Source organism: Nerophis ophidion, linkage group LG14 (genome assembly GCF_033978795.1).
Source record: "Nerophis ophidion isolate RoL-2023_Sa linkage group LG14, RoL_Noph_v1.0, whole genome shotgun sequence".
Taxonomy (NCBI): Eukaryota; Metazoa; Chordata; class Actinopteri; order Syngnathiformes; family Syngnathidae; genus Nerophis; species Nerophis ophidion.
In genome coordinates, this window is record NC_084624.1 from 19,829,413 (window position 1) to 19,856,667 (window position 27,255).

The window sequence follows — 27,255 nt, forward strand, 5'->3', positions numbered from 1 at the left end:
ACTAAAACATGCTGGGTTATTTTGATAAGCCAATTTATGAGTTGCGAGTGTTGGGTTCAATTTTGGAGTTATTTTTATGAAGCGCAATCATTTTTGGGGTTAAAAGGGTAATATTTTAACTCAATTTCTGGGTTTTCCAAATTATGAACCATTTCTTTGTTGTTTTTCAATGAATAACACATTTTTGGGTGAACTGCTTTTTTAAATGAGAAAGTACCTTTATTCTTGAATGGAATTTTATCAAGGATTAATCTCATTAACATTATTTACAATCACACATCTTATGTACATGGACATATATGAGCATGCGTACATGGACATATATGAGCATGCTGTATAGAACTACTATGACCATACACGGCAATTCACTCATATCTTACTTTTAAGTATATTTTAATGGTATGAAAATAATATAGCTCAGTAGTTGGGAAGAAGCAGTCAAATGTATATTTTTTAACCAACTATTGGGTCAAGGAGCGCTAAATTGCGCAACCCAATACTTGGGTTGGGTATAACCCAACATTGTAGTGAGCATAACTCAGCTTTTGTGTTAAATAAACTTAAAAATCAATAGTTGGGTTATGAATTAACCAACATTGAGTTAACATAACTCAACTTTTGGGTTAAATAATTCAACACAAAAGTTGGGTTGAAAAAATGAACCCAAAATGTTGAGTTAAAATAAATCAAGTAAAGGGTTCGTCCTATTTTGAACAAGCAGTTGGGTTCAAATTGGGTTATTTTTGAACCCAACTTTTTTTAGTGTCTAAGTAGTGAAAAACAAATAGTGAGAAGCAGTTAACTGCAGGTAATTGGGATTAATCAATTCTGCCTATCAAGCACTTTTAAAAAACATAAACCCGCCAACAAGGCTAAATCTGCATAATAACCAGGCTGTAGTGACAATGTGATTGTAAGAATTAACACAGAGGAACTACTTTTCTGGCGTCGAGACACATTGTCTTGCCCACGCTGCTCCTCCGACAAACAGCTACGAGCTAGCTAGAGCAGCAAATAACCTTGGTTGCTGCCGGCCATAACGTAAAAAAGCGTGACCTTTTGTTAGTACAAGTTCATGCTAGACAATAATAATAATCATATATGTCACATATGCTAAAAGGTTTTTGCACCAAGACAGGAAGTTGGTCAATCTAGAAAATCCAAACACTACCGACTTGATACTGTATGGCTCCCAACTCGACATAAGACCATCGCAACTTTGATAGGAAGCTTTTTTAAATTAAAAATCTGAGTAAGAATTATTTTACATTTAGCTTGACGAGAGCACAAGTGCTGAAAGATACAACCATCAGTCGAGAGCCCACATGTAAACCACTGTTTTATGTTCTTATTGGAAATATTACATTTACAAACAAACTAACAGCATGTATATAAACTGCTGTTGAATGTTTTTTTTTGAGGTTTTATAGACAAAATGATATGTATCCCCAGTATCTATCTTGCCAGCTGCCTCTAGCAGGTTTTTGTTTACTATTTATAATGCACAGAAAAGGCATAAAAAGGTGTGTCCTTATCTCACATAATGGACAACATTTGAAAAATAGTGCAGAAGGTAGGTAGAAGATTCCAGTAAGAACCTCTGAAGGTCTGTGACGATTGCGAGGCATCGAGATGCGGGTTCGTTCTCTTGTGGATGAAGTCGGGCTCGGACTCAGCATGAAGGTAAGAAACTAAACATTTATTAACAAATAAAACAGACTTTGTCAAAAAAAAGAACAGAACTAGCATGGGAACTAGAAAAAAAACAAAAGCACTAGCATGGGAGCTAGAGAAATAACAAATACTTAGCGTGGAAACTAGCTGGTTGCGAACAGGAATACGGGATCGGAATCAGAGTCGTCACTGTTGTGAAACACAAACTAAGAAGCAAGGCGGAATGAACGGAAAAGGCAGGCTTAAATAAGGACAGCAGTCAGAAAACAGGTGCGCGTCAAAAGCAAGGGGGAGATTAACCTAATGCGTAACTATGGTGATAGAAGAAACAAGGAAGTACAACCAGGAACTAAGTCAAACATTAACAGAACATAATACAAAAAAGACTCAAAACCTAAACATAATATGATCCGCTCAGCGGAACATAACAAGGTCTGCTGGATTGAAAGCACACAAGGATTAAGGCAGGGCTAGATAATATCCATCCATCCATTTTCTATCACTTGTCCCTTTTGGGGTGGCGAGGGGTCGCTGGACCCTATTTCAGCTGCATTCGGGCGGAAGGCGGGGTAATAATGGTCAAACATTTACACCTTGACAATTTTGTCATGTGACGTCTATATTAGCTTGTGTTGCCATTGTGTGCACTAAATCTGTTGACTTATTTTTAAAGCAGTTAATTAATACCAGGGGTGTTCAAACCACGGCCCGTGGGCCGAATGTTCTAGGCCTGAGAGGCGTCACAAGTTTAAAAGGAATCTGTTGCCTTTAGCTTAATTTGAAGCATCTGATAGCATATTTGCTACAATTGTGTTGTCATCTTGCGGATATTTTGAGTTGTTTGGGATATTGACCATGAATTGTACTTTAAGGTGAGCACAGCACATGATTTTTATAAAAGACCCAATACAAAACTTTCAGACTCATGGCGCAAATAAACAGACAAAGTCAACACACATGACACAACTTGCTCACTCAATTTTGTGGATATTATACAAAAAAAATGTCCAAACACAACACATAATTCAAATTATTTAAATTTCCTGCAATGCATGATGAGAAAAATGCAAAACACACGCCACACTTATCCACGTTGGGTGCATTTTAGCTGCTTTATATATCTGAACAATTACAAATCTTTAAGGAGATCGTCACGGAAGTAAACAAAGGACTCTGACTTTCACTTTTTCCTAATATCAACTACATTAATGATTAATTATAGGGGGCTTCACGGTGGAAGAGGGGTTAGTGCGTCTGCCTCACAATACGAAGGTCCTGCAGTCCTGGGTTCAAATCCAGGCTCGGGATCTTTCTGTATGGAGTTTGCATGTTCTCCCCGTGAATGCGTGGGTTCCCTCCGGGTACTCCGGGTACTCCGGCTTCCTCCCACTTCCAAAGACATGCACCTGGGGATAGGTTGATTGGCAACACTAAATTGGCCCTAGTGTGTGAATGTGAGTGTGAATGTTGTCTGTCTATCTGTGTTGGCCCTGCGATGAGGTGGCGACTTGTCCAGGGTGCACCCCGCCTTCCGCCCGATTGTAGCTGAGATAGGCGCCAGCACCCCCCGCGACCCCAAAAGGGGAATAAGCGGTAGAAAATGGATGGATGGGTTTCACTATGTAAAGCGCTTTGAGTCACTAGAGAATAAGCGCTATGTAAAATATAATTCACTAATTCACTTTGGAGCAATCAAAGCTGCACACTCGGTCACTGAGGTGGGCACTGTGTTTGACAGATCAAATTAATGTGTATTCTATTCATCCATGACAGCATTTTTGTTGTGAATTGTGAGGTGTGTGTGTTGAAATCATGGTTGTTTTTGTTGTTTTACAAATGATGACAGATGTGAACAAGAGCATGTATTGTCTTTGTTAGATTATGCAAATGAGATGTGGTTGTGCTGTATATTAAGTATGTGTCCATGAAAGGGCATTTTATGACTTTTTTAAATTTGGTTATGTGATATGCTATGATTTTATTGTAATGATTTTATAGCATGATTTTTGTATCTATTTAATTTAGGTAGCCAGTGACAGCAGATGGAAATGAGCTATTTAGCTATAATCTGGTACAGAACATATCTGTCTTTGAACTTAATGTTTCTGTGCATTGCCCCTTTAAATAAAGACTAAACTAAGAAATACAAAAATGTGGAACTGCCCAAAAGGAGAGGACCAAAAGGGATGCCTTGAGGAACGCCTTTTTTGGACCCCAGTGTTCACTGTTAGCTAGCAAGGTTGAAATGTCCATGCAAGGATCTCCCAATGTGTTTACAGCGGTCCAAGGTCCTCTATACCAGTGGTTCTCAAATCGGGGTACACGTACCCCTGGGGGTACTTGAAGGTATTCCAAGGGGTACGTGAAATTTTTTCAAAACATTCTAAAAATAGCAACAGTTCAAAAATCCTTTATAAATTGATTTATTGAATAATACTTCCACAAAATATAAATGTAAGTTCATAAACTGTGAAAAGAAATGCAACAATGCAATATTCAGTGTTGACAGCTTGATTTTTTTTGTGGACATGTTCCATAAATATTGATGTTAAAGATTTATTTTTTTGTGAATAAATGTTTAGAATTAAGTTCATGAATCCAGATGGATCTCTATTACAATCCCCAAAGAGGGCACTTTAAGTTGATGATTACTTCTATGTGTAGAAATCTTTATTTATAATTGAATCACATGTTTATTTTTCAACAAGTTTTTAGTTATTTTTATATCGTTTTTTCCAAATAGTTCAAGAAAGGCCACTACAAATGAGCAATATTTTGCACTGTTTTTGTTGTGGTTTGCAAGGGGAGTGACGGCAAACGGACACCAGGTGGCAGTAGTGTACAGAGATGTATTATATATATATATATATATATATATATATATATATATATATATATATATATATATATATATATATATATATATATATATATATATATATATATATATAATAAACAATACTAATAACCTATAGAATGGTGTGTGTAAAAAACTCAAGAGTGTGTATGGTGTAAGACTATGTGAAGTATTTAATTGGAGCGTTTTACCATAAGTGTTGGAGACGCGGTGCTGTCAGACAAGGGCGAGGCAGGCAGGATTGTTCAGGGGCGAAAGCGGGGTCGAAATGCAGGAGCGAGTCGTCGTTGTCCGGGGGCGAGCGAGGAGTCGAGGAAAGAAGGAGGCAGTCAGAGAAAGAAGGAGATCCGGGAAAAGTGAGACACACAGCTCACTTTGCAGGCGACGGAGGGTACTGCGGGAACACGGGAGAAGACAAGGGACAAGTCAAGCCACGAAGAGGAAACAAGAATAGCGCAGAGAGGGAGAGCATAAGCCTTACAGTATCCGATATGAGAACTAAGTTCCCGCGCTGATCCTTGGGTCCACTGGTCCTTTATTGATCTTGCCCTCATAAGAACCAGGTGAGCAGATTGATAAATGAGTGCAGGCTTGTCGCTGCGTGGGCGTGCTGCGCTCGGCATGAGCGGGGGCGTGTCCGGGTGTGCTGTCAGCGGGTCCTCTGGGTGGTCCCGCAGCGGAGGGAGACGCAGACTGCGGATGTGCCTCAACAGTTATACAATTTAATAAATCAGAATCTGACGACATAGTGCTGTATTTTACTTCTTTATCTCTTTTTTTCAACCAAAAATGTTTTTCTCTGATTAGGGGGTACTTGAATTAAAAAAAATGTTCACAAGGGGTACATCACTTAAAAAAGGTTGAGGACCACTGTTCTATACAACAAGAGTACTGCTGCAAAAATGTTTGTCCCCAAGTTTTGAACTGAACCCGGGAACTAGTCTGGTGTCAAGCCCAGGCCGGATGTGGCTCCCGGGCTGCCAGTTGACTAGCACTGCTGGAAAGAGTTATTTGCTGCAGTAAAATGGTTGCTGAAAAGCAAGGAGTGTCCAGTATTGACAAAACATAGTTTTTATTTCTAAGCCTCCCAGTCAACGTATGCTGCATCGGGCCGGCCTGATCCGAAGGCAGGCAACACTTTCCCGTGTCATGAGTCGGGTGACTTGGTCCAGACTGAGTCCTGCCACCACTTCCCCATTCACCTTTAAGATTTCATCACCAACGCCCAGGAGACCCACGTAGGGAACGTCGCCAGTACCGTCACCCACTTTCTCCACATACACACCTAGGAACCACAAAAAGCAAAGCCAGTAAATTTAAAGAACAGTTTCTAAACAAAAAGTTAAAAACATTTTTTTTAAAAAGAGTCCTTACCTGTATCAGGTCGACCTTTGCCCCTCGAGATGACGAAACCAAAAGGACCGTTCGGGGGTCTCATTAGCTCCAGGAGGAGGGAGCCATCCGGGAACGCTTGAGAAACCCTTCCAGCTGGTCGGACCACTCGAGAGGCCAGAATGTCCTCAACACTGAGGGCCCGCTGGAGCTGGCCATGGGGGCTGTCCAGGCTGTGGTGCAGCATCAAGTTATTTCATCTTCTTCAGACTCAAAGGGAACTGGGGGGATTTTAGCTATAAGTCACAATCATTATGAGAGTCGAGAAGACAAAATGTTTTTGTTTGCTTTCTAACATGTAAAAATCGTCTCGTTCGAGGTGGCCAGCAACACAGCTAATGGGAGCAATCAAAAATGTTCTCTAAAATCACTTTAAAAAGGCTTTCAATAAGCATCAACAATACTTCATTTACATTCTGTAACCTGTATAATAACCCAACTGTAACAACATTGTTATTGTAAGAGTAAATGCTGAGGAACGCTTTTTCTAGTGTAGTAACATGTCGACGTGCTACGGTATCAACACGACGAGTTGAGTTTATACCAAAAAGTTCTATTTTGTTTTCATCTGACCACATGACATTCTCCCAATCCTCTACTGTATCATCCATGTATCCATTTTGGTATAAACTCAACTCGTCGGGTTTGGAGGAAGAAGAATACTGAGTTGCATCCCAAGAACACCACACCTACTGTGAAGCATGGGGGTGGAAACATCATGCTTTGGGGCTGTTTTTTCTGCTAAGGGGACATGACGATTGATCCGTGTTAAGGAAAGAAGGAATGGGGCTATGTATCGTGAGATTTTGAGCCAAAACCTCCTTCCATCAGTGAGAGCTTTGAATGGTTGACCAAATACTTATTTCCCACCATAATTTACAAATAAATTATTTAAATTCCCTACAATGTGAATTCCTGGATTTTTTTTTACATTCTGTCTCTCACAGTTGAAGTGTACCTATGATGAAAATTACAGACCTCTGTCATCAGTTTAAGTGGGAGAACTTGCACAATCAGTGGCTGACTAAATACTTTTTTGCCCCACTGTATAAAGTAATATTTCATGATTTGTTTGTACACAACTATCCAGACAGAGTATGCACTGTAGTCTACAGTAAAGTGCTGAGTGACTCATTCCATGAGTCCTCATTTGTCCAAAAATAGTCTTCTTTGTTGTTTGTTGCTGAGTGAAGACACATGCTCTGTTTACGGATGTAGGACGGACCTTGTTGCCAAAAGTCATAAGTGCGCTACTATGGAAACAGAAATAAATGAGTCGAAGAACTAGTTCCGCCAATAATTGAAATGACCAAAATACAGTAAACATTGAACATATTAAATATTGTTATGAAGGTGTCTGTTACTACATTATATACTGTATTTACTTGCAGTGTGTATATTGTACATATTACATATTGTTATGAAAGTGTCTGTTACTACATTATATGTATATACATATATACTTGCAGTGTGTATATTGTACATATTACATATTGATATGAAGGTGTCTGTTACTACGTTAGATATAAATACTTGCCGTGTGTATATTGTACATATTACGTACATATTTTTATTAAGGTGTCTGTTACTACATTAGATATATACTTGCAGTGTGTATATTGTACATATTACATATTCTTATGAAGGTGTCTCTTACTACATTTTATATATACTTGCAGTGTGTATATTGTACATATTACATATTGTTATAAAGGTGTCTCTTACTACATTATATGTATACTTGCCTTGTGTATATTGTACATACTGTATTGTTATGAAGGTGTCTGTTACTACATCGTATATATAGACTTGCAGTGTGTATATTGTTCATATTACGTTTTGTTATGAAGGTGTTTTTACCACATCATATATATACTTGCAGTGTCTATATTGTACATATTACATATTGTTATGAAAGTGTCTGTTACTACAATATATATATATATATATATATATATATACTTGCAGTGTGTATATAAAAGGTTGATGGAGGGTTTTAAAGTTGTTTGAGAGGCTTTGAAGACTACAACAGTGATGCATCTTCATGAAGATTTTTTTTTAATCATCTTTAAAATACTACTAAAAAAGACATGTATGTTCTTGTCTCATATTGATTGTGAATGATAGGCAAAAGTACCCCCCAAAAAGTGCAGTTCCCCTTGAATACATACTGGACATTGTATTAGGTGTGTGTAGAATGATTCAGTGTGACATACCTCGGTGCCAGCCCATAAGGAATCTGCACCTCACCCAGAATGGTTGCACGCTCTGTTCTCCTCTCCAAACTCTGCACAGATGAGGCTTTCCGCAGTTGGGCCAATGGCAGCACCTGGTGGCAGACGACAGTATTGCAAGACATAATAGGCTGACCCACTGACACTTTAATGTAGGTCAGGGATGTCAAACATGCGGCCCGGAGGGCCAGATCAGGCCTGCAGACATGTTCTCAGCGGCCTGGGAGACGAGCTTGCTAAGTGTAAAATTAAGATGCATTTTGAAATAAAAGAAAGTGCTGTTCTGCACATTGATATAGTTTTGTGAAAATTACTGTCTTCTATCTAAATTTAAAGAAAGTGAACAGTGTGTGATTTACTGCATTACTGTTAGTCTTTTAAGTTTTTTATTTTTGGTTTGTTGAAATTGTTCACACATTGTACAGGTTTTATTTTTCTATCAATACGTAAGGGTGCCTCAAAGGCAGTGAGTAACTTAAGCCTCTTGAATAGTTTCTACCTCAGTGTGGTTTGATGAGTTAGCACATGATGAATATGTGGACATGACAAATGAGGAAGTTGATGCATGGAAGAGTTTGCATTTATGGTTTATTACATTTTTTGTTCAATCCCAGATGGGCTTAAAGTTGAATTGCTTTGGAGATACACTGGGAATAAGTCTAAATTCATTGTGTTCTTACATATAATCTTTATTTAACCAGATAAGAAACCCATTTAGTTAAAGATCTCTTTCACAAGGGCAACCTGGCCAAGAGGTCAACAGCACATGTCACAGTGCAGTTTCAAAAAAGTAATACATTAAGACATACATTTTAAAATACTTAAAAGAGAACTGTAAAATAAAGATTTACACCTTTTAAAAACACAGGCACTGAGCAAAAGTCTCTTGCTCTCTGTCCCTTAGAACAGAATGGAAGTCTCCAAATGGAAGTAGTTCAGTGAGTTTCAGTTTCGTCTGCAATGCATTCAATGCCATAGGGGCAGCAATGCCAAAAGCTCTTTAGCTAAATTCAGTCCGTATATGGAGAACAGTTAAAACATACAAATTGTTAGAAGTTAACGCATAATGAGCTGTTTTTTCTTTGTAACAAAGTACACAAGTATGGAGGTATTAAACCTAAAAGAGCTTTATAAATGATGGTCAGCCAATGTGAAGATAAGTCTGACTTCATATACAGTTGACAGTGATGGGTGAGACTACGGCAGCCAGTAACACATCTTAGTGCTGAGTGAAAAACAGTGTCCAAGGACTGGAGGCATTTAGATGAAGCACTAAAATAAAGCACGTCTCCATAATCAATTACGGGCAAGATAGTCGCTGTCACCAATTTCTTTCTGACTTTAAGAGAGAAGCAGTTTTTATTTCTAGAAAGGAAACCTAGCTTTACCCTGAGCTTAGAGACCAAGTTGTTAATATGGGCTTTAAATGACAGCTCCTGATCAAGAGTAAAACCCAAGTACTTGTCATTTAAGACCTGCTCTATAGGGTTTCCATTTGATGTTACAATATTTGGAATATTTTCCAGTAGAACCCTTGAATGAGAGAAACCAATTACCTTGCTTTTATCTGTATTTAAAACCAATTTAAGATCAAATAAGCAAGCCTGGATGACATCAAAAGCAAGTTGTAAAAACTCAAAAGCCTGAGTGAAGGAGGTTGAACAGCAATAAATAATGGTGTCGTCTGCATAAAAATGGAACATTGCATTTGAAAGATTATTTCAAAGATTATTTAAGTAGATAGAAAATAAAATGGGCCCCAGCACCGAGCCTTGTGGAACTCCTTTGGTAATGTCCAGTAATGAAGACTGAAGTGAAGTGAAGTGTATTATATTTATATAGCGCTTTTCCTCGAGTGACTCAAAGCGCTTTACAAAGTGAAACCCAATATCTAATGTTTACATTTAAACCAGTGTGGGTGGCACTGGGAGCAGGTGGGTAAAATGTCTTGCCCAAGACCACAACGGCAGTGACTTGGATGGCGGAAGCGGGGGTCCAACCTACAACCCTCAAGTTGCTGGCACGGCCGCTCTATCAACCGAGCTATACCGCCCCAAGAGGTTGTCCCAGCCACCTGTACACGTTGTGTTCTGCTGGAAAGATAGTCTGTGAACCAAGCAGCTGCATTTTTAGATAATCCAACATGATGGAGAGATTGAATGAGCAGACAAATCAATAAATAGGGCGACACAGTATTTTTTGCCGTCTACAGCCTCGATTAAATCAATGAGGACCTTAAGAGCAGCTGTAATAGTGCTATGCTGTTTTCTAAAACCAGATTAAAATGGGGATAACATATTGTTTGATTCTAAAAAATCTTTTAGCTGGTTACTGATGATCTTCTCAAACAATTTTGCTAAAATGCATAATTTATAAATTGGTCTGTATTTATATTTGTGGGTTCACCACCTTGTAGCAGGGGAAGAACAAAGGCTGATTTCCAGATTTTTGGAATGCTTTTACTTGTTAGACTGAATTTAAAAATATGCGAGAGAGGCTCAGCAATAAAATCAGCAGTCAATTTTAAGAAAAATGGTTCAATTTGGTCAGGTCCTGCTGCTTTAGTTGTGTCCAGGCTCTTTAGTGCATTGTTTACCTCAGATACTGATAAAGGTGTGAACTCAAAAGTGCAGGTGCTGCGTCTATTTGCAGCCTGTGGTGTATTTGGTATATTAACATTAGTTAAACCAACATTTAACGATTGAGGATTCAAAGACTCAAACAAAAATCCAGCAGAAACCAAATACTCATTAAAACAATTTGATATAGTTGTCTTATCAGACAAAAGTACCAGATTGAGTAACCAAAGGACATGGAATTCCTTTGTTGTCACATGATTTAAAGAAGCTTTTATGGTTTGCCAAAACTCTTTGGGGTCATTTATATGTTTTTTGCATTCATGCAGGTACAAATCAGACTTGGCTCTCTTAACAAGCGAAGTACATTTATTTCTAAGATGATGAAAGCTAAGCCAGTCAACCGCTGTCTTTGTTTTTCGAGCCCTGGCCCAAGCAACATCTCTCTCTTTGAGAAGGTTTCCAATTGCAGCGGTAAAGCAGGGATTATTTCGACCTTTAACTCTAAATTTTTGAAAGGGAGCTTGTTTATTGACTATACGTTGAAATTGGTTATAAAAGTATTTCAACGCTATCTCAATATCATCATTTAAAGCAACTCTGTTCCACTTAAAGACAGCTAATTCGTATATAAAAGCTGTGAGGAAAACGTTTTTAATATCTTTTTTGCATGTAATAATGGGTTTTGATTTTGGTAGCTTGCAGTTTCTTACAGCTGCAATTGTATAATGATCACTCAAGTCATTGACAAACACCCCAGTACCGGTGTACTTATGGGGAGCGTTGGTTAGAATTAGATCAAGTAAAGATGATTTTGAGGTGTTTTTAGTTTTGGGTCGAGTTGGGGAAGTGATTAATTGAGTTAAATTTAGTGTGTTGCATACAGCTTTAAGGTTATCAGAAGAGGAAGTCAACCAGTCAAAATTTAAATCACCAACCAAGAGAAGTTCACTAGCATTTAACCCACTAATAAAGGATTCAAGAGAGGCAGGGGCTTCAGTGGAGGCAGAGGGAGGTCTATAACAGCCTACAACTGCGAGAATTTGGCCGTGCGAGAATTCAAGCTGCAGGGCAAGGAGTTCAAATTGTTTAGTGATTCTTCACTGTGTTTTTGAAACTGCACTGATTTTTTTGCTCAGAATTTTCAACCAACTTGAGGTGTTTTGTCAAGAGGATTATCTGTAATATGTACATTTTAGCACAGTGGACCATGGGTTAGTGTATGTGCCTCACTATACGAAGGTCCTGAATAGTCCTGGGTATCTTTCTGTGTGGAGTTTGCATGTTCTCCCTATGACTGCGTGGGTTCCCTCCGGGTACTCCAGCTTCCTCCCACCTCCAAAAACATGCACCTGGAGATAGGTCGATTGGCAACACTATATTGGCCCTAGTGTGTGAATGTGAGTGTGAATGTTGTCTGTCTATATGTGTTGGGCCTGTGATGAGATGGCGACTTGTCCAGGGTGTACGCTGCCTTCCGCCCGAATGCAGCTGAGCAGCACCCCTTGCGACCCCAGAAAGAGACAAGCGGTAGAAATGGATGGATGGATGTACATTTTCAGAACTGTTCTATTTTGGGCCAAAGTAAAACAAAGACAACAATTTGTTGTATTTGTAAGTTATTATGCCATGATTTTACCTGTGTAGCCCACATGGGAATAACTTTACCTCCATGCAACCCCTGAGCTAACATGAGTTTGACACCCCTGGTCTAGGTACACCTGAGAAGATAGACTTGTGCAGCCAACATGTTGCTGACCGTGTGCAGGGTCTGCAGCGAGGGCGTCCTCTGCATGCGGGTGGCAGGCTGGGGTCTGCGTGTGGGGCTCGGCGAAGAAGTGTTGGGCCTGGTGGTGGGGATGCTGAGCTGCTCCATGCTGCTGGAGCGGCCCCCTTTTACAAGCCTCCCAACGCTGTTTAGACCGATGGAGGAAAAGAAGCGACGAAGAAAAAGCTTTGGGCGCCCATCCATCTTCCTAAAAAAGCACAGGTTAGTACGGTTATTCGTTGGAATTAGTTCCACAAGTGTCCACAAGAGGGTAGTGCTGCTTTGACTATCATCCCCCATCCTGTTGACTCCAGGTCAGGGTTTTAATCCCCTCGGGAGTAGCTTTGGGCGAGGGATTTATCAGGGCAAACTAGTGTTGCTATCTGGGCTCACCTGGGCCCATCAGAGGTGTCCTCCCATGCGGCCTCAGCTCTAAGATGTTCCGCTCTCAGAAGCTCAGCTCTGAGATCCTCGGCCCGAGATAAGGCCATGTTGCGACTGGCGGGATGGAACTCTGAGGCAGGGCCGGTGTCTGCGCTCACTGGTGAAATAACAGGAAAAATTTTGGGCATCAAATATCAGAGGCGTAGCTCCAAATTCAGGGGCCCCAGGGCACCCACCCCACGCTAAAATAATTTAGTTTTCATCTTTTTTTGGCCAAAATATGAATTGTAAATACTCATATAACCTTTCATTATTCATTTAAATATGATGATACAGCTACCAGGTGTTCCTTTCCTTCACAGTGTCAAGTATGGAGATGAGCTGATACACATAAGATTATTGTCAGAGGATAATATAAGTCATCAAAATACATCATTATTATGAGTGCACCTTCTGGGAATTAAGTCTCCCGGTCTTTAAAAAGTAGCTTTAAAAAGCCTGTTTGTAACTTTAGTCGAGGGTCTTTGAACGCTTCACAGTTATGAGCAATGAGATGCAAAACGTTTTAAACACGTTTTGCAGTCATTTCCTGTAATGTTACAGTAAATTCTGATTACAGTATTTAACTGTGGAAAAATATTGTTAATTACTGTGATAAATGTGTGTCTATATATCATAAACAGCTCAAATAAAACGTTTCTGGTCTAAAACTGCACACGCAATTCTCTATTTGTGTGCCCTCACCTACTCCATCCAGCGGGTCATCCCAGACATCAGCAGCTGGCAGAGCCGGGGAGTACCTGAGCGTGGAGGGTCTTATACAGGGCGCTGGATTGCTCGTCGCATGGGCCCCTTGTGGTGAAGATGTAAATGACTCCGTTCTCATCTCTGGTGGGTCTAAGAGGACTGAATGCTGATGCCCGACTTCACCCCCCTGATTTGAGGTCATCAGACCCGCAGCAGAACGGTTCCTTGAGCTTGACTTGAGAGCTGACTTTATAGGCAGAGTAGGTGTTTCTCTCAGTCCAACAGAGGCCCCCAGCAAGCGTGGTTCCAGAGTGACGGGGCTGTCTGGGGCGAAGGAAACAGCTCTGCTCAAGTTGACTCTATTCCTGGGATTGGAGACCCGCCTCTGAGCCCACGACGGACCATAAGGCCCATGGCCACCGGACTCCAGTCGACTTTCTCCTTTCCTGCTCCTTCTCCTCAGCTTCCCAAACCCTGAAGATTTCCAACCGATGCTGCTTTTACTCTCCCCAAGAACAAAAGCTCCTGCAAATGTTACGGTTAGAGGAGCTTTAGGACGGGCAATGACTTCCGGTTTGGAGGGAGGCACCCAGCAAGGAACCGTTTTACCCCCTGTGTCTTCAAGATATCCAGTCTGCTGTGACTCAGTCGTCTGTGGATCTGGGAGTGAGGAGACCGGCTGAGGTTCCCTCATGACAGAGCCACACGCCTCACATTTCTTCACCAGCACAATAATCTCCTTAATGACTGTGGTGGTATCAACACTCACACCCTTGTCTTTCTTCTGTAACGGAGGCATACAGACACTCCTGTGGCTCCTGCTCTTCTCTGAACCACTACTGCTAGAGTCTGTATTGCTGTCCCGAATCTTGGATTTGGGCAACGCGGGTCTACCCCGCTGTTTCACTCTGTCCAAGTAGCGTGACTCTGCTTCTTTCTCTGATTCATCCTCAAAACGTACCCGTGTGGGTGAGCAGCCATACCGCCTGGATCGACCTGCCTGATCTCCGGGGGAAGTGTCTTTTTGGTCAGGGACAAGGAGGGAACCAGACGTACTCTGACATGCCAGATCGTCTTTGACTTGAATACATTTCAGCGCCGATGCCGGATTGTGAGATTCCACTTGCTGCTTTTTACTGCAAGAAATAAACCATTGATTTCATTACTATGCATCGTCAAATCTGTATGCATCTTTAGGTGCGGCATCGATCATGCTAGGGCCAGCTATCAGCCCACTTACACAGTGGATCTGTGATCAGAACTGGATCTTCTGCATGGGCGGTCACCTTTAACCTGGTTGGAGCGAGCTTTGAGACGTGCTCGCTCCAGGAGCCGCTTGGCTTGCTCGTGTCTTGGACTCAGAGGAAGTTCATCGTTGATTACAAGGAGTGAACTGAACCAAAGGAAAGAAAGGAAGGACGATTGTCAGAGCGGTAGAAGTAAATGTACATTCCCACCAGAGACGGGGACTTGAGTCTGAGACTCTGACTTATGTCCGGCTCTATGCAGGGGCAAGAGGGGGCAGAGCCCCCTTAAATAAATGTCTTGCCCCCTCAAATCAAAATTTGAGAAAGCAAATTTTAATAAACCCACAAAATGACTACAATACAAATTGACAAAATTATCTGCACTAGCGGAAAAATCCGCAGAAAAAGGGACACACACGATTTAGTAGTGTCGGCTTCCCTCTCATCCCTCCCTCGGCTGAGCGTGTATTCACCATTCCACAGGCTGCGCAGCAGACACACACCCGCACACACCCCTCAGCCCTCAGTAAACATCCAATCACTGTTGCAGTATGAAAGTAAAAGAAAAGGAAAAGTTGTCTACATTTATCATATACTTGTTAGGATGGGTGTATTCGTGTAGTCTTATCTGTCATAAACACGTTTATCGTTGCGGACTTTCGGTGCTACGGTGTTCTTTTTTTTTTTTTTTTTTTTTTTACAACTTGACGAGAGCAGTGACAGCGGAGGCTCCGAGCAGCAGTGGTTTGGAAGGCAGAGAGCCTCCACTGTCCCTGTAACAAGCTACAAGTCATTTATGATGCTGTTAATGACGGTAAAAATTTAACCTAAAGTATCCTGCTTAGCAGTCCTCCTCTGCTGTCCTCTGTTCAGAGCGGAGTCCCTAGCAACGGCCCGTTTTACTTAGCAACGGTCTGGCAATCAACTGCTGGAATTCCTTTTCTGTTGTTTTTCTTGTAATTCTACATAGTCAACCTTTAATGTTTAAATTACATTTTGTAATGAACAAATTATAAGTTTCATTTGATATGACCAAGACACCTAAAAACAAAAACACAGCCGTTTTCATCAATTTACAAGCAAGTGGGCAACACACATACTTTGGAATGAATGAATTTTGTGCCCAGATGAGTGCCCACGTCCACTGCATGTGACAAACTGAAGACAAGTGACCTGTGTCTGACAGACCCCTACGTAAAGCCCCGCCCCAGGCTGTAGTCCTGTACTGTTGTTGTTGTTTTTCTTCATGTAATCACAGCGGGTTTTTTCTGTTGTTGTTCAAGCTTACTTATTTTCTGCTCCAGCTTCCAGCAGCTCACAAAGAGAAAGTTAATACTCTGTAATGCATCCATTTTCCAGAGCATTTAAAAAGTCTAGTCCTGCTCCTGCATGTAGTAGTAGCAATGATGCTACTTCTAGTACATCAGGGACAGCAGCTAGCAATACTGCACCTTTAGCACCAGCAAGCACTGTTTCTTCTGCGCCAGCTCCCTCCGTCCCCCCAACAAGCCCTCCCCCAAAGCAGCCTGCTCAGCTACCCAGTGACTTAAATGGCAAAGCACCATCTCAGCCAATACCGGGTGGCTACCCAAAGTGTGCATTTGGTACAACATTAAGATCATTCAATCCTGCCTGGTATCGAACACGACCATGGCTAGAGTATTCTGTGGTGCGAGACGCCTGCTTCTGTTTCCCCTGTCGGAAATATGGCAGCGCTGTTAATGTTTCCCCCCATGAGGGATTGCCACCTTATTGTGGTCAGGGGGTTTGCGTGCCTCAGTGACCGTAAGAGCTATACCAGCAGGAGCTTAGTCTTCAGGTGGGACGCCCAAGTTGGACAGGTCTGAAGGTAGAGGCCTGGCAAAGTGCAATCCACTACTCCAGGTTGGGATTGGACACATAGCTAAAGACCCATTTCATTGAAGAAAGCATCGTTACTATAAGCACAAAAAAAAAAAATGCTGGAGCATGATGTGTACACATGATGCCCCCTTCACATTTCTGACTGCCCCCTCATATAAGCATGCCTAGAGCCGCCCCTGAGTCGCACAAACAAAGACTCATGACTTGACTTTCGATTTGCTGTCAAAGACTTGTGTGTTGTGAACAACGTTCATTTCATAATTTAGTTCATTTCAGTTTTTCCAATTTGTTGCCCAGCGATATGAAAAATGGCAGGCAGAACTGGTTCCTCTGCCTTGATGTTACACACAAACTAACGCATGCATGTCGCCAGATTCCAAACCAACATTGACCATGGCAGCTCCATTCAAAATTGGTTTGAATTTGGTTTTAAAGACTGCACAAATACATGCTGACTGACTCAACAACTTCAAGCTCCGCCTGGCACCTCACAACGCAGAAGGAAAGGCCAGTGAGTCACTTTGTTAGGTGAAAGTGAAACTTAGCCTCTCGCTGAATGCAGCCTTTGTCACTGCTGCTGAACGAATAATGAAAGAAGCTTTCCCCGCACTTAAATTGATAAAATTGGCTGTTAGGTAATATTTATCTGAGTTTAGCGCACAATTGTGCTAAACATATTTGTAGAGGGTTGACACGTTAGCAAAACCAAAGGCGACACACATAATCATGCGTCCATCGCAGCACTAACCCTCGCAATTTTCTAAACTCAAGTGAAATAAAAGTTGTGTTAACATGAACTAACTACACTTTGGCAAAAATACTAACTTGTTACCAGAGGTGGATAGAGTAGCCAGAAATTGTACTCAAGTAAGAGTACTGTTACTTTAGAGATTTATTACTCAAGTAAAAGTAAGGAGTAGTCACTCAAATATTTACTTGAGTAAAAATATGTTGTGAAAAAACTACTCAAGTACTGAGTAACTGATGAGTAACCTGATTACGGCAACAAATAATGCACAAAAACATAAAAATAGCAATGAGCAAATTCAGAGCCAGGAATATCTCTTAAGCAACTAAAACAATAATATATATTAAATAATCGTACATTAAAATAAAAAAAAATTAAGGCACATTGAGTCAAAATAACTTAACAGCACCATAGGTTCAGTAGGCTTTGATTGATTGATTGATTGAAACTTGTATTATTAGATTGCACAGTACAGTACACATTCCGTACAATTAACCACTAAATGGTAACACCCCAATAAGTTTTTCAACATTTATCAATTACTTAATAAATGACCAAGTCGAGGTGATCTACCTCATAAATACATATACATACACACACATATCATATATATATATATATATATATATATATATATATATATATATATATATATATATATATATATATAAATATATATATATATACACATTTATATATACAGTATATAATTTATATTTAGTTATTTTGCCGTTTTTGTTGACATGTTAAAGGTGTTTTAATGAATATACATGCATGTTTAACACATAGATTCCTATCTTTCATGAAGACAAGAATATAAGTTGGTGTATTACCTGATTCTGATGACTTGCATTGATTGGAATCAGACGTCCACGTTTTCAAATGGAGGAGAAAAAAAGTTCCTCTTTTCTGTCTAATACCACATGAAAGTCGTTGGTTTTTGGCATCATATTCGTCCAGCTTCCATATTCGTTTTTATGCACTTAACAAGAAATACACTGGCGGCAAACTCCGTAGCTTACTAGCTTGTTTGTGCTGGCTTTCGGAGACTCTTATTTTGTTAGCGTAGGTGCGATGGAGCGGCACTTTTATTGTGAAGACAGGAACTGTGCGATCAGACTTTAGGCTTTTGACGGGAAGTACGGTTGAAATAAGAAGTGTCTTTTTTCCTTTACACTTTTGATTGATTGATTGATTGAAACGTTTATTAGTAGATTGCACAGTACAGTACATAATCCGTACAATTAACGACTATATGGTAACACCCCAATAAGTTGTTCAACTTGTTTAAGTCGGGTCACGTGACCGTCTGGCTCTGTTTGATTGGTCCAACGTCACCTGTGACTGCATGTGATTGGTAAAACGCAGGCATGCGTATTCTACATTGAAGCTCTGTCATAAACCAAAACAAACATTAACAGATCGATAAACAAAAGTAGCGAGAAGCGAGCCGAATGTAGATAAATGGAGCGGAGTAAAAGTAGCGTTTCTTCTCTATAAGTATACTCAAGTAAAAGTAAAAGAATGTTGCATAAAAACTGCTCGTAGAAGTATAATTTATCCCAAAAGTTACTCAAGTAAATGTAGCGCGTTACTACCCACCTCTGCTTGTTACCCAGGAAGATATAGTAAGCTGACATGCTAAACTGCTAACTAACTAATTGAAGCACAGGCATGTTATGTTTTGCTTAAATGCTAAAAATCAAATACATTTGAGACAGAAAATCAGATGATTAAAAGGGAACATCATCACAATTTCAGAAGGGTTAAAACCAATAAAAATCAGTTCCCAGTGGCTTATTTTATTTTTCGAAATTTTTCTCAAAATTTTACCCATCATGGAATATCCCGAAAAAAGGCTTTCAAGTGCCTGATTTTCGCTATCTTTGAATCCATCGTCCATTTTCCTGTGACGTCATTTAGTGATGCCAACGTGGTGGATAGCACAGCAAGATATAGCGACATTAGCTCGGATTCAAAATCAGATTTCAGCAGCTTAAGCGATTCAACAGATTAGGCATGTATTGAAACGGATGGTTGGGGTATGGAGGCAGATAGCAAAAACGAAATTGAAGAAGAAACTGAAGCTATTGAGCGAATTTCTATTGAACCTATTCGGCGATCGCCTTCTAACCAATGATTCAGTGTCGCAGGGTATCCATACATCTCTGTGCCATGTCTGTCGTAGCATCGCCGGTAAAATGTGCAGGAGCGACTTAAATCTGTCGATTGGTAAGTGTTTGTTTGGCATTAAATGTGGGTGGAGTGAAAGGCTGGATGCAAATATAGCTACAAATGTACATACAGCTAGCCTAAATAGCATGTTAGCATCGATTAGCTGGCAGTCATGCCGCGACCAGATATGTCTGATTAGCACATAGGTCAATAACATCAACAAAACTCACCTTTGTGATTTCGTTGACTTTATCGTTGGAAATGCATCTGCTTTGAGTGTCGCAGGGTATCCATACATCACTGTCTGTCGTAGCATCGCCGGTAAAATGTGCAGACGAGGGACTTTCGGATCTTTTGACACTGGTGCAACTTGAATCTGTCGATTGGTAAGTGTTTGTTTGGCATTAAATGTTGGTGGAGGGAAAGGCTGGATGCAAATATAGCTACTAATGAGGCATAACGATGCAATATGTATATACAGCTAGCCTAAATAGCATGTTATCATCGATTAGCATGCCGTGCTAATCGATGCACACTCCATGTAAGTCAACTTGAATCCGTCCCTGATTTTGTTGTTACACCCTCCGACAACACACCGACGAGGCATGATGTCTCCAAGGTACAGAAAAAAGTCGGAAAAACTTAAAATAACAGCTGATTTGACTCGATGTTTGTAATGTGTTTGAGAAAATGGCGGATTGACTACCTAGGTGACGTCATGTTCTGACGTCATCGCCCCAAGAGCGAATGATAGAAAGGCGTTTATTTCGCCAAAATTCACCCCTTTAGAGTTCGGAAATCGGTTAAAACAATATATGGTCCTTTTCCTGCAACATCAAGGTATATATTGACGCATACATAGGTCTGGTGATAATGTTCCCCTTTAATGATTCATAGATAACATTAATATATAATATAGTACAGTACATACTTTTAATCCAAAAAATACAGCAACGTATTATTATCTCAGAGAGCATCTGATGAGAAAAGTTACATTTCGGCCATTTGAGACTCAAAACTTGACTTGGACTCATGCAGAAGTGACTTTGACTTTGAAAAAATGAATTGTGAATATCTCTGTTCACACTATATTTGAAGTATTGTGTAGAAATATGGGAAAAAATTACAAATGTGAGCTTCATTTCACTAACGGTACTGTGTTACAAAAAAGATCAGTTAGAATAATACATCATGTTTGATATAGTGAACATAAACACTTTGTTTATTGAATCACAAATATTGAAATTCAATGCCTGTCATGTGTGTGTGATCCTGTTTTGTTTTTTGGACACTCAGTTCCTGTTTTTGCACTTCCTGGTTTGTTTTGTTACCATAGCAACTCATTAGTTTTCACCTTGTCCTCATGTCATGCACCTGTCTCACCTTTTTGCACTCGCACACCTGTTTTCACTGATCATGTCACTGCTATTTAAGCCTGTCTGTTTCTGTTCTTCGTCCTGGCAACATCACCTCCTTCACACCATCTATCACCTTCTATGCCTTCCATGCCGATGATCCTGGTTACTTTCTTGTTCAAAGTAAGTTTTTTGTTATTCATGCCATAGTGCTAGTTTTTGTTTTCATAGTCAAGTTTGTTCTCTGCCATTGTGCGCGCCTTTTGTTTGTTCCTGTTTATTAGTTATAGTGTCAAAATAAAAAGATGTCTCTACCTTCACGCCGTTTCCACTCCATTCGCTTTGCACCTCGGGAAAACAATCCACGCCCAAGTCCCAGTCCTGACATATGTTGCCAGCAGAAAAGTCTTCCCGCACGATTGGACAAACAAACGTGGGAGGTCCTGCGTGCCATGGAGAAAGAAACGCAGCGCTATTCCCCCATGGAGCGCAGGCATCTCATGTGGGGTCCGACCGGCAAAATGGTGCTGATCGGCTCTACGTCACCGCTGTCCCGGAAGCGCTGCTCCAGACGGAGCACGTCGGTAAAAGCTGCTGCGAGCGTACAGCACGCGTTGCTCCTGCATGCTCCTCCTCCCTCAAGGGAGGAAGAGCATGCAGCCTGCCCGGCCTCCCCAGGACAACGTCATGCCACCGTCAGCGGACGACACCACAGACCTGTTCAGATGGTGTCGCCCAGCGTCAAAGCTTCTAGCACGGCCGCCACCACCGGTTCTTCGGCCTGCCAAGCCACAGCCGCCAGCCCTCCCGCCGCCACCGGCCTTTCGGCCTGCTAAGCTGCAGCCTCCGGTCCGGCCACCACCACCGGTCTTTCGGCCTGCCAAGCCGCAACCCCCAGCTAGGCCACCTCCACCTGCACCACGGCTAGCTGCACCACGGCTAGCACCTGCCGCTGCTCCAAGGCTAGCACCACGGCTAGCTGCACCACGGCTAGCACCTGTCGTAGTTCCAAGGCTAGCACCAAGTCCAAGGCTAGCACCAAGTCCAAGGCTAGCACCAAGTCCAAGTCCAAGGCTAGCACCAAGTCCAAGTCCACGGCTAGCACCAAGTCCATGTCCACGGCTAGTACCAAGGCCAAGTCCACAGCTAGGACCAAGTTCAAGTCCACGGCTAGCACCAAGTCCAAGTCCAGCACCAAGTCCACGGCTAGCACCAAGTCCATGGCTAGCACCAGTGCCTACACCACGCCGGGCCCCAGTGCCTGCTCCACAACAGGTACCAATGCCAGCTCCACGCCAAGCTCCAGTGCCTGCTCCACGCCAAGCTCCAGTGCCTGCACCACGCCAAACTCCAGTGCTGCCAGTAGCTGCACCACGCCGCCAAGATCCAGTGCCGCCAGTAGCTGCACCATGCCGCCAAGTTCTAGTGCCGCCAGTAGCAGATCCACGGCGCCAAACTCCAGTGCCGCCAGTAGCAGCTCCACGCCGCCAACTCCTGTGCCGCCAGTAGCAGCTCCACACCGCCAAGCTCCAGTGCTGCCAGTAGCATCTCCACGCCAAGACCCGCCACACCAAGACTCGCCGCCTGATGCACCACGCCAAGCTTCGCTGCCTGCCACGATGACAGGCTTCCTCGTCGGCCACGAATGTGACCACTACGTGGTCGTCTACCACCCCAAGGGCACTGACCTCCTCGTTGGCCACAAATGTGGCCAAGGAGGAGGTCGTCCGCCACGCCAAGTGCGCCAACCTTCCCATCGGCCACGGATGTGGCCGTTACCTGGTCATCCACCACGCCAGGTGCGCCGACCATCTCGTCGGCCACGGATGTGGCTCTTCCCGGGTCGCCCACCACGTCAGGTACAGCGGGCCTCTACGCATCGCCGCCACCTAACTCTGACCCGGTGGATACAGGGACACGTGGTCTGGCGAGCCACCGCCATGTCCCCCTCCCGCCCCCCATGACTATTGATCATTGTTTTGTTTAAATTTTTCTGGACATCTGGTATCTGTCCTTAAGGGATGGGCTCTGTCATGTCTGTGTGATCATGTTTTGTTTTTTGGACACTCAATTCCTGTTTTTGCACTTCCTGGTTTGTTTTGTTACCATAGCAACTCATTAGTTTTCACCTTATCCTCATGTCACGCATCTGTCTCACGTTTTGCACTCGCACACCTGTTTTCACTGATCATGTCACTGCTATTTAAGCCTGTCTGTTTCTGTTCTTCGTCCTGGCAACATCACCTCCTTCACACCATCTATCACCTTCTATGCCTTCCATGCCGATGATCCAGGTTACTTTCTTGTTCAAAGTAAGTTTTTTGTTATTCATGCCATAGTGCTACTTTTTGTTTTCATAGTCAAGTTTGTTCACTGCCATTGTGCGCGCCTTTTGTTTGTTCCTGTTTTTTTAGTGATAGTGTCAAAATATAAAGATGTCCCTACCTTCATGCCGTTTCCACTCCATTCGCTTTGCACATCGGGAAAACAATCCTCGCCCAAGTCCCAGTCCTGACAATGCCTTGGTGCATTTGCAAACTTCTAAAATTATGTAAACTATAACCTGCTAGCCAAGAATGTACAACAATTATTCTCAACAAAAGAGAAATATAACCTTAGATTTAAAACGTGTATGCACGTACAACACTTAAGACCTTCAGTATATCAGTATTAAGAATTAAATTACAGAATGGCAAGTACAAAGAACAATGTTGATAAACATCTTGGACTATTAAAAAAATGATAATGATTATTTATGTATTTAATATTATTTACTTACTTATTATTTATTATGTATTCTCTATTCTGTTAGAAACAGAAACCCAAAAAATGAGACGACACAGCTATGACATGATAAAAGGGTAGGTTTAAATAAGCTCTGCCTCTTCCGACTCCTTTTCGGACATGCTGTGATCAAACAACTGGAAAAATGTGATGCGTTATATTGTATCGAAATAAAATGAAATTTAACTGTTCAGTCAGTTGTTTATTTAGGAGAAAAAGCAGTTAGCAGACAGGACAGTTACGTCTGGTAGTGTGGATCCCAAAAAATGCAGACGGAATATTTTGCAAGCAATAAATAATCATCTGTATTCTGAGTGCTCTCAAAAATCAGTCAACAAATTGCGATGGGGGCGTAAACAAGCACACTAAAAGAATAGGAAACAGACCTAAAACACAAACCAGGGCGCTGGGCAAAGCTAGGAGTAAACTGGGCAGACCTGCATAAAGGAAGAGTAGCTGGGGACACAGCTAAAATGGGAAAATGGTGGGAAAATACTGCAAGTGTGGAAACGTTGAAGGAAAAACAAAGCTACGGTGCCAACATGCTTTCCCAGTACAGGTAAATGGTGGGCCCACTAATTAGGTTCATGTGTGCCCTGCCACCCACCACACTGTGAGAGAGAAATGGAGATCAGGTGCGGGGAACAGAAAACAAACTCAGAGGGACATGAGAATGCCACAGACACACAACTATGGTCATTTCAAATGGCAACTTTCTGGCTTTAGGAAATTAAATCCATCCATCCATTTTCTACCGCTTATTCCCTTTTGGGGTCGCGGGGGGCGCTGGCGCCTATCTCAGCTACAATCGGGCGGTCTTTAGGAAATGAAATCGATCATTTAAATTGGTGTATTCAGTAAGTTTTATTTTCAGATCAAGCACTGTGAAAACAAATATGAAGTTACCCTCATTTCTAAAGCTAACACCTAATCTGTTCGTAGTCTGTAGTTAAAAGAGTGTTCAGAACTTAGAGAGCTGTTGCAGCAGGTGGATTGACATGAATCATGGCTCCAACTCGAGTGATGGCAATTGAAACTATGGAGAGGGTTATCAAACTTCTTCAAGAAGGTAAATCATCACTCATTGTTGCAAAAGCAGTTGATTGTTCAGTCAGCTGTGTTTAACATCTGGGCCAAGTACAACAAGTTGTACTGTAAAACATATTTTGTTTTACCTTTTAAGTGAAATGACAATAAATTACTTTTATACAGCTTTTCTACACTTTAAGCACTGCACAGAAAACTGAGAACACATCATTCATTTACTCCACATTCACACATTGATGGTGCTAAGCTACATTTGTAGTCACAGCTGTCCTGTGTCAGGCTTAAGGAAGAGTGGCTGACAAGTTTTCCCTCCCACCACCACCACCAAACAGTCACACACCTGTGTGAGTGGCACCTGAAACAAGGGAGGTGAAGTGTCTTGCCCAAGGACACAACAGTGTTGACGGAAGCTGGACTCATAGTTGGAACCCTGAAGTTGCTAGCACGGCCGCTCTACCAACTGAGCCACACCATTCTATTCCATCCATAAAGTTCCATTCCATTCCAACGACATGGGATGTTTGTAAGAGGCCAACATAGTGGCAAACCAAGGAAAGCATCAAGACTGAAAACATAAATCAATGTCTTGAAAACAGAAAATGCGCAGTCATCGTCTGTAACCGAACTGTAAGAAACCGTCTAAAGGAAATGGGATTCCAATACAGAAAAGCTAAAAGAAAGTGGTCATTAACATCAAAACAGAAAAAAACAAAGTTCCAAAGGGGAAAGAAAAAGCAATGGTGGACTTTGGATGACTGCATTAAAGTCACAATCAGTGATGAATTGCAAACCTGCACTGAGCTAAGTGATTATGTTGGAACTATTTTTGGGTGTCCTTCCAATGAGATTTCTGAAGACGACTGCTTGAAGAACATTAGCAGTCATTGAAGCTTTGAGGCTGCATGTCAGGTCATGGCACTGGGGACAACATTACATCTTCTATACATGCACAAGTTGGACACTTTTCTTATTCCATCAGTCAAAAAGAGGTTTGGGGACAATGACATCATTTTCAAGATGATAATGCATATTTAGAGCAAAAACTGAAGACTTGAGGTCAATTTCATGGCCTGCAAAAAAGAAGGCATCTCAATCCAATGTAAAATGTGTGGTGGAAATAGAGGAAAATGGTGGATGACAAGACTCAAACCTGCAAAGCTGATTAGCAATCAGAGAAAGGTGGAGCAAGAGTTCTGTTTGTCACTCGTTAAGTCCATGCCTCAGAGACTACAAGCTCTTATAAAAGCCAGATGTGGTGCAACAAAGTACTGCTGGTGTGTTGTTTGTTTTTGGTTGCCTTTTCATGATCCCATAGTTTTTTTTTTCTCAAAGTTGGCCAATTCCATACTTTTTACTCTGCTTTATCTGAAACGAAAACAGTGACTGATGACCACAATGTATTTTCCTAATTTCTTTTACTGAGTCTTAAAGCCAAAAATGACATTAGGAATGACTTTAGTTTCGTGTCAAGTCTGGTATATGCTTTTTTCTACAAAACTAAACAAGTGAATGAACATCCTCCAAGACTAGTGAGTCTAGGGCTGGGTTTGTCTCTGTACGATATATATAACGACTATATCGTGAAACGTTCTCACGCAGTTGCTTTTAGCTGGGGGCATTACACTAAAGGCTCTTCCCACTCTTTCCTGTCTCTGCTTCTCACAGACAGCAAGCGCACCTTCTTACATACAGTACGTCACATACGTACAGTATACGCCCTCACGTAGCAGAGAGGTAGCAGCATGGGTAACGTTAGCTGTGATGCTAGCGGAGTCGTGCGAATGGTAATACGAGAGAAACATTACCACTAATATGTAGCATCATTTGAAAAGCTACATATTGTGTACAGGCTGTACAGGTGTACAGATTTGAAGAGTGCATACTCCGCATGTCAACATCTCCATTCGGTGCCACACGCCCACACCATCAAAATGCAGAGGCCAACATTTCCAGATCAACACCGTATGAAAAAAATAGTCAACAACAAAAGGAGATAATGTCCGCTGTAACCTACCACGTAGCGAATGACGAACACTATTTAATTTCCTATTATGCAGCTCATTTTTATTTGACAGTTATTGAAATATCTTGTGTGACATCATGCACAAAAGTGCACCTTATTTGTTTTAAACTATTGTAGTGGCGTTCTGTACAAAAAAGGCACTTGAATTTAGTGTTGTTTTGATAGGTCATGCACAAAAGTGCACTAATAGCTTGCTAATAAATACAGTTTTGGTCAATTGACTTCGTTGTGATTTCCTTCTCTGCATGAAAGTTTAAAATGAGCATATGTTAATGCAGTATGAACAAGAATGTTTTAATGTAGACACATAGAATCATCATACTGGTGTGATTATATGTAACTAGTGTTAATTCAAAGCTAAGGCAAAAAATCGAGATATAT

The 27,255-nt window shown here is 41.5% G+C and overlaps 1 protein-coding gene across 1 annotated transcript in view; it reads right to left on the minus strand.

Annotated features, from left to right (window-relative positions):
* Positions 1–4,650: 4,650 nt before the first annotated feature.
* si:ch211-13f8.1 (uncharacterized) overlaps positions 4,651–27,255 on the minus strand; it is a 37,847-nt gene continuing 15,242 nt past the window's right edge. Inside the window, exons 4-11 of the mRNA XM_061920077.1 lie at positions 14,873–15,025; positions 13,630–14,768; positions 12,895–13,042; positions 12,493–12,709; positions 8,140–8,252; positions 5,906–6,096; positions 5,013–5,816; positions 4,651–4,925 (exon numbers count right to left, since the gene is read on the minus strand). Coding sequence (XP_061776061.1) covers positions 5,623–5,816; positions 5,906–6,096; positions 8,140–8,252; positions 12,493–12,709; positions 12,895–13,042; positions 13,630–14,768; positions 14,873–15,025 — 2,155 coding nt within the window. The 3' untranslated portion in view covers positions 4,651–4,925; positions 5,013–5,622. The remainder of the gene's footprint in view (positions 4,926–5,012; positions 5,817–5,905; positions 6,097–8,139; positions 8,253–12,492; positions 12,710–12,894; positions 13,043–13,629; positions 14,769–14,872; positions 15,026–27,255) is intronic.